This window comes from Megascapheus bottae, chromosome 16, assembly GCF_031878675.1.
Source record: "Megascapheus bottae isolate mThoBot1 chromosome 16, mThoBot2.hap1, whole genome shotgun sequence".
In the NCBI taxonomy this organism is placed as follows: Eukaryota; Metazoa; Chordata; class Mammalia; order Rodentia; family Geomyidae; genus Megascapheus; species Megascapheus bottae.
In genome coordinates this window covers 11,013,594-11,026,144 of record NC_143524.1, presented here as the reverse complement: position 1 = coordinate 11,026,144, position 12,551 = coordinate 11,013,594, and the positions used below count along the sequence as shown (strand labels likewise).

Genomic DNA, 12,551 nt, shown 5'->3' with positions numbered 1-12,551 from the left:
TACCATAGTCAGATTTTTAAACCTATTGTAATAAACCAGGTATAATAGTAAATGGCACCGAGAGACAATCAGGGGAGGAAGGTGCTAAGTAAGGTTGAGAGCAGACTGAGATTGGCTTTCTAGTAATGAAGAGACAAAGAAATGCTCTGCTTAGCACTTTTAAAAGGACTATCATCCTGTCTCCAGATTGATTTCAGATTTCGAGTCAGTAAGGACTTTGAGTAAATAAATGTGTGGTTTGTTTGATGTCACCCTCTTTGTGGTCATTTTAGCAGCAAATATAGAAATCATATTTTGAAAGCAAACATACTATAGACACCTAAGCTTTTTGACATATGCCTTGCTGTGGGAACATATTGTTTAATAGTTATTAATTGCATTTTTATAATGGCAGTGTCAGATTTACAAAGAGCATATGCAAATAAAGAGTGATCATCTGTAACTGAGTAGGAGAATCTGTACAGAAGGGTTACTCAGGAGGGTCTCAGAGATCTGCCTTTAAAATCCTACCAAAATCTTAGATCCTTTCACATTCAGAGCCGGCTGGATTATGTTTTCTTTATAGAAAATAGAAAGCAATAATAAACTTGACTGCAAATAACAAAGAAAATGTTGATTTTTCCCCCTGTGAGAAACTCCTGAAAACTTACCAAAAGGAAAATATTAAAAATTCAATGTTCACAAATAATGTACATATGTTGAATTTGATCCCATAAATTTCATTTATTCTAATATATTGGATTACCTCATGTAGATGAAGGATATGTTGCTTTACAGTAATTTAAAAATTAAATATTATTTTCCCAAGGTAAATGTATTAATCTCCAATAAGTTCACCATTTCTCAACATTAAAATGTGTCATCAAGTCTTGCATTGATATGTGAGGGCACAAACAAGCAAAGAATATGACATGAACAATCATGCATTCTACTCTATTTTTACTATATTTCAGCCAGAGATGACATAATTACTGTATTTTGGGCAATCACTAAATACAGGATAACACACATTGCAGGGAATGCAATATTAAAAAGTTCACCTGGGAAAATAACACGAAAAATTACAGTTTATATTGTCATAGAAGATAGTATGCTTCTGTGGTTTTGTACTTGCGTATGTGAGATAGATGGTGAAATACAATTGAATAATGTAAAATATATATTCATTTTCTTCTAAAGCACTTATGCTAACTTAATTACCAGTCATTATCTTTGGGAATGACCCAGTTTATTATGTAATTTTTGGTACATTTTTAGCTTGAAATGAAGAGTTAATTCTCTTTGAGCTTGGGCTTGAGTTATGACTAAAATAAAAAAATAGAGGGGCCGGGAGTTTGGCCTAGTGGTTGAGTGCTTGCCTAGCATGCACAAAGACCCTGGTTCGATTCCTCGGTACCACTTACATAGAAAAAAGCCAGAAGTGGTGCTGAGGCTCAAGTGGTAAAGCTCTAACCTTGAGAAAGTCCAAGGACAGTGCTCAAGCCCTGAGCAAAAAAAAAAAAAAACAAAAACAAAAACAAAATAGATAAGGATAATAAAATAAGCAAGATGAAAGGACCCTTTCTTCCTCCCTTCCCCTTACTTGTGAGGTATATCAAAGCTCCAAACAAATTCAATTTGCCAAATACACCTCCAGGGCAAGCAGATATGCTGGGTTATACATTGCAAATGACCATTTATAAATGGTGGGCCGAAGCTGATACGGAGTTTCATTTCATTTGGGGAATTCATTCCAAATGAAGCACATTTGGTTCATTTTGTAAATAAGTAGGGGTAACTTCCATAGAATTGGTGCAGATTGCCTTCAAAATCCCAAGAAGGCTCCTGAGTTGTGGAGTAGGTAAGATAGTGTTTGAGTTTCATTTTATTTATTTTTTTTTTGAATTTAGGCTGTGTAACTGCTTCCCTTTATTATTTATTTCATCTCTGGATGGTTTTATGGGTGACACGGACATTGTTTTGTTGTTCTTTTTTTTGTAATTAATAAAAGGGTTACATGATATTTGCCAGGTAGAAGGTGCATTAATTCACATACATTAATACCCTTTCACATGTCTTGGTACCCTTTACCCTCCCCCCCACTGCCCCCGCTCTTGGTTTTCCCCCCTTCCCTATCAAATTTCAAATAACCAAATACAAATAAATTCAATACATCATATAACAAAGTGAGGTACTGTAACAATATGAGATAACCAAGGGACAGCAAAGGAGATGAGAGATAACATAGTACTTTAAGGACAACAATCATTCGTTATATGGCTTTTGTTTCAATATCCTAGAGGTCCTTTCAATTAGCTTCATACTATATGGCCTTATGTATCAAGGTTTTGCTCTTGCAGATCTCTGCTAGTAGAGCCCAAGGTTTCTACTGATTATGACAAATGAGGGAAACCATTGAGCCTAAGTTCCTTTGAGGCTGGCTTACTTCACTTAGTATGATTTTTTTCTAAGACTTTCCATTTCCTAACAAATGGGTCGATGTCATTTTTTCTGACAGCAGCATAGAATTCCATTGTGTACAAATACCACAACTTGTTGATCCACTCATCAACTGAGGGACATCTAGGTTGGTTCCATATCTTTGCTATGGTGAATAATGCTGCAATGAACATTGTGCTAGTGGATTTAGTATGCCCTAGTTTCTGGATGGTTGGGTAAATGCCAAGTAGTGGAATTGCTGGGTAATAGGGGAGCTCTCTGTTTCGCCATTTGAGGCACTGCCATACTGCTTTCCATAGTGGTTGAATGAGTTTGCACTCCCACCAGCAGTGTAGTAGGGATCCCTCCTGGCCACATCCCCTCCAGCATCTGTTATTATTCCTTTTCCTGATCCTGGCCATTCTAACTGGAGTGAGGTGGAATCTTAGAGTTGTTTTGATTTGCATTTCTTTTATGACCAGAGATGTTGAGCATTTCTTCATGTGTCTATAGGCCATTTTTGTTTCTTCTTCAGAGAAGACTCTCTTTAAGTCTTTGGCCCATTTTTTAATGGGATAGTTGTTACTTTGGAGATTAGTTTTGGAGTGATTCAATTTTTTGAGTTGTTGATATATTTTAGATATAAGGCCTTTGTCCGTTGTTTGGTTGGTGAAGATCTTCTCCCACTCTGTAGGCTTCCTAATTAATTTACTAGCTATGTCCTTTGCTATACAAAAGCTCCGCAGTTTAATGCAGTCCCACTTATCCAGCCTTTCTCTGATTTGAGTTTCATTTTAATATTCAGTACAGAGAGCATTTTAATGTATCAACAAGGCTTAATATTTGATAATCCAACTTCATGGTGCATCATTTCATGTAATTGGAAGATCATTCAGATCACTAAATATGGTATCAAAGTCATGATATTCAACTTAATTGCTTGTTTTGATATTGTGAAGGAATAATTTGCTGGTATTCTCTAGAGTCACTATCCCCAGTGCATTAAAGTCAGGTACATGAAAGAAAGCCTTCAAATCTCCCTCACAATCTCCAGAGAAACAGGGTGATGGCCTGTTTCTCTGTAGTAGGTAAGTTTATACACATTTCCTACCAAACGATGATCATATTTTTCTCCTGATATTGCAAATAGGTTTTTTTATATTTCTATGTGAAGCAACTGCAAATATATGTCCTTCTATGTGAAGTCGGGGCAGATGCTACTGAATTCTGAGATAAATATTATGAAATGAAGAAGTTTAATTCATAGAAATATTTTGCACTAAGCCCATTGACAACCAAATTTTCTCTGAGTTCGGTGAGAGGTCAAAAGAAGGTCATGGTCCTAGTTCTTTTATAGATAAGGAATTCAGTGAGTTCATTAGACATTGTGGAATAAAAGTTAGCAGAATGGGATTGCTTAGCTCTTTTCTTACATTTCTGTCATGTGTGTTTTCTTGGATTTTTTACTTCTGTCAATAGAAAACGTTATTCTTATAATAATTTAATTTTATAAAGAAATGAAGCACTAATAACATGTATTTCTGTGTGAGGCAAATATCACTTCTTCCAAATATGTTCACTTCTCTGTGTATTTATGTATGCATAATGCAAATATTCTTTCAATTACCTACAAGCCTGTCCTTATGGTAGGAATTCAAGGCCTAACTGTTTCTCTATTTTATCAACATCAGATTTGGCAGGGAGAAATCTCTTCAACTCTGTTTTCCCCTTAAGAGTAATTATGGAGATCACGGCAAGAAATCTAAGTGTGGAGACAACCTTCATCCTCTTAGGTTTCACAGATTCTCCAGAGCTGCAGATTCCTCTCTTCCTGTTGTTTCTGATCATGTACATTATCACCGTGGTGGGAAACCTCGGGATGATCATAATTATCAAGATGACCCCCAAACTTCATACCCCCATGTACCTTTTCCTGAGTCACCTTTCATTTATCGACTTCTATTACTCCTCCATCATCATACCCAAACTGCTTGAGAACTTGGTGATGACCGATAAAAACATCTTCTACATGAGTTGCATGTTGCAATTCTTCCTGTCGTGCATGGCTGTGGTGACTGAGTCTTACTTGCTGGCTGTCATGGCCTATGATCGCTTTGTGGCCATATGCAATCCCTTACTGTATACAGTGGCCATGTCACAGAGGCTCTGTGCCCTGTTAGTGGCTGGTTCCTATATCTGGGGTATATTTTGCCCCTTGGTACTTCTCTGCCACGCACTGCAGCTCAACTTTTCTGGATTTCGTGTGATCAACCACTTTTTCTGTGAATACAGTTCCCTCATCACTGTCTCCAGCTCTGACATCCGACTTCCTCATCTGCTTCTTTTCTGCTTTGCTACCTTCAATGAGGTGAGTACGTTGTTGATCATCCTCACCTCCTACGTGTTCATATTTGTGACTGTGCTCAAGATACGGTCGGCCAGTGGGCGCCGCAAAGCCTTCTCCACCTGTGCCTCCCACCTCACCGCCATCACCATCTTCCACGGAACCATCCTTTCCCTGTACTGCGTGCCCAACTCTAAAAACTCTCGGCATGTGGTCAAAGTGGCCTCCGTCTTTTACACGGTGGTCAACCCCATGCTGAACCCTCTGATCTACAGCTTGAGAAACAAGGATGTGAAAGACGCATTCCGGAAATTAGTGGGGATCACCAAGGACCCATTACACTGAGCCTCTCTCCAGACCCTTTCAGTCACACTTAATGAGAGAGCACAGAAATTAATGTTGACTTTCATTTAAGGAAATTGGTGGAGTCATTTCAGTGATTTTCGATAGCATTTTGGATATTGTTGTAGTCCTAGAATTAATAGATCTGAAAATTTCTGCCTTATTTATTATCATTTATATGGAATAAAGATAAAATATTTTACCAGGGAGTATTGAGGAAATTGTATTTCAAAGTTCATACTCTAGTATTTGGGGTATTTTTGTTTGTTTGTTTGTTTGTTTTACCAGTCCTGGGCTTGAGCTCAGGGCTTGAGCACTGTTCTTGGACTTTCTCAAAGCAAGAGCTCTACCACTTGACCCTCAGCACCACTTCCGGCTTTTTTCTATGTATGTGGTATCAAGGAATCGAACCCCGGTCTTCGTGCATGCTAGGCAAGCACTTTAACCACTAGGCCAAACTCCCGGCCCCATACTCTAAAATTTGTATATTGGTGAAACTCAACCAAATAACTGCAAACAGACAGCCTTAATCCTAAAGCAAAATTGATCCAGCAGCAAATCATTAAAAAGTTCTCTTGTTTAAACAGTGTCATATTGATGCAAATTTTTCTGTTGGGAAAAGTACATGAATTTGTTTTTTTTTAAATTTTACACAGCAAGACAGTTTTAGAATGAAGGCTAAAATTTCTGTACTAAATTATAGAAAATAACTGAATATGACAAATTAAAACTGGAGAAATCTACTAGTCATAATTCAATGAGTAGCATAAAAATGACACTTCTATAGATAGACATAGGTATTTTTAAGTAGTCTATATAAAATATAGGTATCTATGACTCATACTAATATTAATGACTCATGCTAACATGTGAAGACTACCTTGTGTTATTTTTTCTCTCCTAGAAGAATGGTAGATAGACAAATTTAATGACATATTCAAATGAAGTGTTGTGCCAGGAAGGTAACATTAGCTGTAGTTGCCTACATTAGGCTCTTGGAAGAGAAAGTACCATTATTTCTGAAGTTACCATTTTCAAGAGAATTCAAAGTTCTGGGAAACTATCTAAAGGTGAATTAATAAAATACATTCACAAGAATCATTTATAACAATAGCCTGGAAGAAATTCAGTAAGTATGCAACCAAAGAAAGAAGCAATGGATTGTGAAATGCAAAGGTGAAGGTTTCTAAATCGATTTTACAGTATGTCCACATGTGTGAAACTAGAAGAAATGATAAGGCAAAAACTAAAACAGGAAAATATACAACAGGAACTGGAAAATATACAACAGGAATTCAAGTGGTAGAGCACTGTCATTAAGTGAAAGATCCAAGGAAGAGATGAAGGTTCTGGGTTCAAGTCTCAGTGTCAATCAGCACATGAAACAGTTGACTATAAATTAATAAAAATATGTCAACAAGATATCCATGATTTTGTTAAGACTCAATTTTCTCATGAGTTAGCTACAATGTTAAAATATATGTACAAATGTTTCCATTTTAATCTGGATTGCAAACACCCTTTGAAATGTCACTTTCAGTTTAATTCAGTAAATTGTAATTCAGTTGATATTGTAATTACAAAATGTTCTTTAAATGAGAAACCTTATTCTTTGGGACAGAGATCGGGTTTATTGGATACATGGTATAGTTGAACTTGTCATGACTCTTGGAGTGGTTTAACTTTTTAGAACAAAATAATGGTACCAACAGCTAGTCATGTGATCTCAAAAAAACAAAGGAAGTAATTTGAAATGGCTGTCATTGGTATAAGATTACTTTAATTATGTTTAGATTTTAAATACTGTGGTGTTTTTATGGAATATGTGCTAGACAAGTATCATTTGAGTTACACCCCCAGCTCCCCTTCTTTGTTCAATTTCTTTTTTAGATATGGTCACAACTCATTTACCTAGGCTGGCATCAAACTCACAACCTTCCTGCTTCCACATCTCAAGTGCAGGAGGATTTGCATCTTGCCTTGTTATGCCCCTTGCCCTCCCCTTTTCTCCCTTTTCTTCCCATTTCTCTCCTTTCCCTTCCTTCCTTCCTTCCTTTTTGTTGTCGATTCTATTTGAACTCAGAGTCTTAGATTTTCTAAACATGAACTATCACTTGGACTTTGCTCTTGTCCTTTTGTTTATTTTTAAGGTAGGGTCTTCTTTTTTTGGCCTGGACCAGTTTGGACTTTGATCCCCCTACTTATACTTCCCATGTACCCAGGATGACAGGTATTTGTCATGACATCTCTCTTTCAATTGAATGACACAAAGGCTTACTTTTTTTTGCCTATTCTTGTGCTTGAACTCAGGGCTTGGGCACTGTCCTTGAGCTTTCTCAAGGCTAGCGCTCTACCACTTGAACAGCAGTACCACTTCTAAAATTTTCTGTACTTTTCCCCCCCATACTGGTCTTAAAATATGATCCTTCCCCATATATGCCTCCCAATTAGCTATGATTATAGGGAGTAGCCACATATAATTTTCTTTATGAATTATATTTCTGAGTCAGAGAGGGAAGATCAGAAGAACATCAAGGGTGAAAAAATAAAATTAGAAAGTCACAGTTTTAGATCTTTTTTTCTTTTCAGAAAAGGATATAGTGGTGATCCAATGGCTATTAAAAGCATTAGGCAACAATTTTAGTGAATTGTTTAAAATAAAATAACCAAGATGACACCACAGAAATTTATAAATCAGAAAGAACATCATTAAACATCTTCTAATCAGTTACTATTTGTCATCAGATTGAGTGTGATTGATATTCTCTCCTACATAGAGCTCAAAAAGAACTTAAAAATGAATTTGAATTAATAAGCATTCTTTAGCTTAATACCCATTTGAAATAAATGGTGCAAGAACAAATTTAATGTCATCAAACAACACAATCGTTCAAATACAAGCATTCTCTATGGTCTCCTTTCTACATTTTTTCTCCAATAAACCTGCACACACACACACACACACACACACACACACACACACACAAACACCACATGTGCACAGACACAGACACAGACACACACACACACACTGTCCTACATTGAACGAAACATAGTTATCCCACTGCCATTTGTTTTGACTCAATTTGGACTAACTGAAAACCAGATTTTCTTTAGGGAAGTCACAGAAATTTAAACATAGACTAGGTATTTAATAACATACTGTTTCAGTTTGATATAATATTGAATGAAGTTGTTAATTTTTATAAAATATAGATATTAGGAAGAATGGGCTTCAGGTCAGAGCTGGCAAAAATTTATCCAGATCTTGGCATATCCAATAATCCATATACACAAACGTATATGCCTGAAATCCCAGCTACAGGAATGATTGGAAGTGGGATAATGGTGACCAAAAGCCAGTTCCAGGCAAAAGCAAAAACAAAACCAGCAAAACAGAAAAGTAAAATAAGAAAGAACTTAAGCAGTACAGTGGTGCAGATGTGGCTCAAATGGTACAGTTCCTGCCTGAGAAACATGATATACTGACATCAGGTTCTAGTACCAGAGAGGAATTGCAGTATTGTACTCAATCTCATCATGCCATGTTTTGAAAAATAATTTCTCTTATACTGAACTTGGCCAGATACATGAAAATCACTGACATACACGGTCTATGTAATTGCATAGACATTTCATAATTTTGAAATTTTAAGGGGGTGATTAAAAGGCTAAGGAAGTTAGCTTTAATGTAGGAAACAGTTTTCTATGAAATGTTCCTAGCACTGCTAATAGTTTATTCCCAGGCCTTCTGGTATATAAGCATTGCATCAGATTGAGGTAATTAATTTAATTGTTTATTTTATGATCTCAAGAGAATGGGGTAATTGATAGTCTCTGGGGCCTATGTCTCCATAGTTGAAATGACAGATATAAAAATTCAGGTGTATTGCCAACCAGAAGAGGAAGGCCCTGCTTTCATCACCAACAGGTTTGTTTCCATTAAAAACTGAAATTGACTTCAATCTAGAAAACAATGTGTGGAGAAGGGAATGCCCCCTTTACAACTGCATTGTTGTGTCCTCTTTCTGTAAAGGACCATGTTAGAGGATAGGTTCAGCTATGCTACTCAGAATGAAACATAAATCCCCAGGGTAAGAAGATAAGAAAGTTCAAGAAATTGGGGACTGAATATTAATTCAGCCTTGCAAATTGTTGAAAAATAAGTGGAATGCATGAATATTTAAGTAAAATAAACAGATTGAATAAGCTAATAGAAACATAAAAGGTCCAGCTCTATTGAAGATTAGAAATCACAATATGAAAACGATCTCTAAATGCAAAAACAATAATTACAGTGAAAGCTAAAAGGTGCTGCAAGAAAAGACCTTACATATCTCTGTCTCTGCACACTGAACAGAAATTTGTACTAGAAAATTAGTACTAGCCTTTGGGATTCAAGAGCTATTATACAAATAATATTAGTAAATAAATTAGAATCTTAGGTAGGTCAACTATGATATTAATAAAATTCATAATGAGTACAGTTTCTCATTTTGAGATAGATTATTGAAGTTATTGTTTTTCTTTTTTATTGTCAGGATAATGTAGAGAGGAGTTACAGTTACATCTGAGAGGTAGCAGGTGCATTACTCCTTACACATTGATAAACTTTCTCATGTATTTGTTCCCGTTTCCTTCCTTTCACCCCCTCCCAATCATCTTGTTTTCCCCCTTCCTTTTCCTATTTCAAATAAGCAAGTAACAGTATATTCAATATATACAGTAATAATATGAGTTTAACCAAAGGGCAAAAAAGAGAAGAGAAATAACAGTACATTAGGAACAACAATCACACAAGATAAAGCTCTTGTTTCCAAATCCTAGAGTTCATTTCATTTAGTCTCATCCTATATGACCTTATGTACCTAGGTTTTGAGTTATTGTAATCCTCTTGAAGTTATCTTAATAGGTAAACTTCTGTTGAGTGTTGGAATCAAAAGATACTTCGGTGATTTATTCTTGCCCATCAGCTAATATATTTATTGATGAGTTATTTGGAATGTGTTTCTAGCATTATGTGACTAGAAACAATTTACTGGACATAAGAAAGAAATTCTGGTCACAATAGGATACGAATGGAGTTGATCACCAAATGAGAGAACATTTAATGATTTTTATATCTTGATTTTTCCATGTAATAATTTCATGTAATAATTTTTTACCTATCATTATTATTCCTTGTCTTCCACAGGCAACATTTGGGCAAATTGGATATACTAAGTGAAAGAGAAAAGGAAGATAGAGATGGAGGTGAGAATATGGAAGAATAAGAGATAGCCAAAAGAAAGAGGGGATGAGGAAATGAAAATTTTATGTCAGAATACATAATCACTTTTTTTACCAGTCCTGGGCTTGAGCTCAGGGGCTGAGCACAGTCCTTGGACTTGCTCAAAGTTAGAGCTCTACCACTTGAGACTCAGCACCATTTCTGGCTTTTTTTTAAATTTATATTTTTTATTGTAATTAATAAAAGGGTTACATGATATTTGCCAGATAGAAGGTACATTAATTCACATATACCCTTTCACATGTCTTGGTCCCCATTACCTGTCCCTCCACTCCCCCACCCCCATCTTGGTTTTCCCCACTTCCCTATCCAATTTCAAATAACCAAATACAAATAAATTCAATATATCAAATAACAAAGTGAGATACTGTAACAATATGAGATAACCAAGGGACAGCAAAAGAGATGAGAGATAACACAGTACATTAAGGACAACAATCACTCATTATATGGCTTTTGTTTCAATATCCTGGAGGTCCTTTCAATTAGCTTCATACTATATGGCCTTATGTATCAAGGTTTTGCTCTATTGCAGATCTCTGCTAGTAGAGCCCAAGGTTTCTACTGATTATGACAAATGAGGGAAACCATTGAGCCTATGTTCCTTTGAGTCTGGCTTATTTCACTTAATATGATTTTTTCTAAGACTTTCCATTTCCTAACAAATGGGTCGATGTCGTTTTTTCTGACAGCAGCATAGAATTCCATTGTGTACAAATACCACAACTTGTTGATCCACTCATCAACTGAAGGACATCTAGGTTGGTTCCATATCTTTGCTATGGTGAATAATGCTGCAATGAACATTGTTGTGCTAGTGGATTTAGTATGCCCTAGTTTCTGGATGGTTGGGTAAATGCCAAGTAGTGGAATTGCTGGGTCATAGGGGAGCTCTCTGTTTTGCCATTTGAGGCATTCCCACACTGCTTTCCATAGTGGTTGAACGAGTTTGCACTCCCACCAACAGTGTATTAGTGATCCCTCCTGGCCATATCCTCTCCAGCATCTGTTGTTATTCCTTTTCCTGATCCTGGCCATTCTAACTGGAGTGAGGTGGAATCTTAGAGAGTTGTTTTGATTAGCATTTCTTTTATGACCAGAGATGTTGTGCATTTCTTCATGTGTCTATAGGCCATTTTTGCTTCTTCTTCAGAAAAGGCTTTTTTTCTATGTATGTGGTACAGAAGAATCCAACCCAGGTCTTCGTGTATGCAAAGCAAGCACTATACCACTAGGCCAAACTCCTGGCTCCTATAATCACTTTTTACTAGTAGAGAACATTTTCTTAGACCCATTGTGCATGAAAACTCTACTTTCTTATCTTTTACTACACAATATATTTTGTCACTGGCTTATTTTCCATAGTAGGGACAGTTCTAAAATTTTTCAGAATGAGAAATATAACTACTAATAGAAGAAATTGACTAATATATAGAATAAAACAGGTCAGAGTTTGATGATTGGGAAAAATACATATATATTATTAAGAGTAAATTTGTATTTGTCTGCACGTTGCTGGGAATTAAAACCTTTCTCTGTGTCTAGAATAAGGAACTAAATCAGAGCACTTTTCTAAACGGCTCTGTTTTAACTCCACATAATAAAGAAATAAATGTAACCCTAACTCTAAAATGTAAAGAATATTCTTTTAAACCTACAATTAACATTTCTTTTGTTGTAAATGTATTAATTAAGTGATAATTTAAGTGATAAATGAAATTAAAAATAGAAACACACCCAAATGAGAGAAAATAAAGTAAAATAAAAATCAACAACACAAGTAAATTATTATGACTGATATTGAAAATGATTCTATCAATATATGATATAAAATAAATTCATTTAGCTGTGTTGGATGTGTACTACTGATTATAGAAACTGTGACAATTATTGCAGTATGCTAGGATAATATTCTGTGAGATTAAAAAAAATTAAGTTGAAAATTTGATTTAAAATTTCCACAAATAGCTTCACCTCAATTTCTAGAGATTTTAAATATTGAGATTATGTTTATACATTGTCTTTTTTACAGAAAGATTTCATTCTGATCTTTCTATACATACAGAATATATATTTTGGTCAAAATTGTTAATCTCTCTTATGTCTTCTCCCTCCCCTTCATTAAAAAAGAAACATTTCAGTGAATTTCATTATTTT

General features: G+C 35.6%; 1 protein-coding gene across 1 annotated transcript; it reads left to right on the top strand.

Moving 5' to 3' along the window:
• The first annotated feature begins 4,159 nt into the window (after positions 1-4,159).
• Positions 4,160-5,107, top strand: LOC150052788 (olfactory receptor 5D14-like). Its single transcript, XM_090348853.1, has one exon. The coding sequence runs from the start codon at positions 4,160-4,162 to the stop codon at positions 5,105-5,107; it is 948 nt and encodes a 315-aa protein (XP_090204979.1).
• Positions 5,108-12,551: the final 7,444 nt, after the last annotated feature.

What these genes read in the sequence shown, in the direction of transcription:
- LOC150052788 (XM_090348853.1), top strand. Translation starts at nt 4,160, where the DNA reads ATGGAGATCACGGCAAGAAATCTAAGTGTGGAGACAACCTTCATCCTC.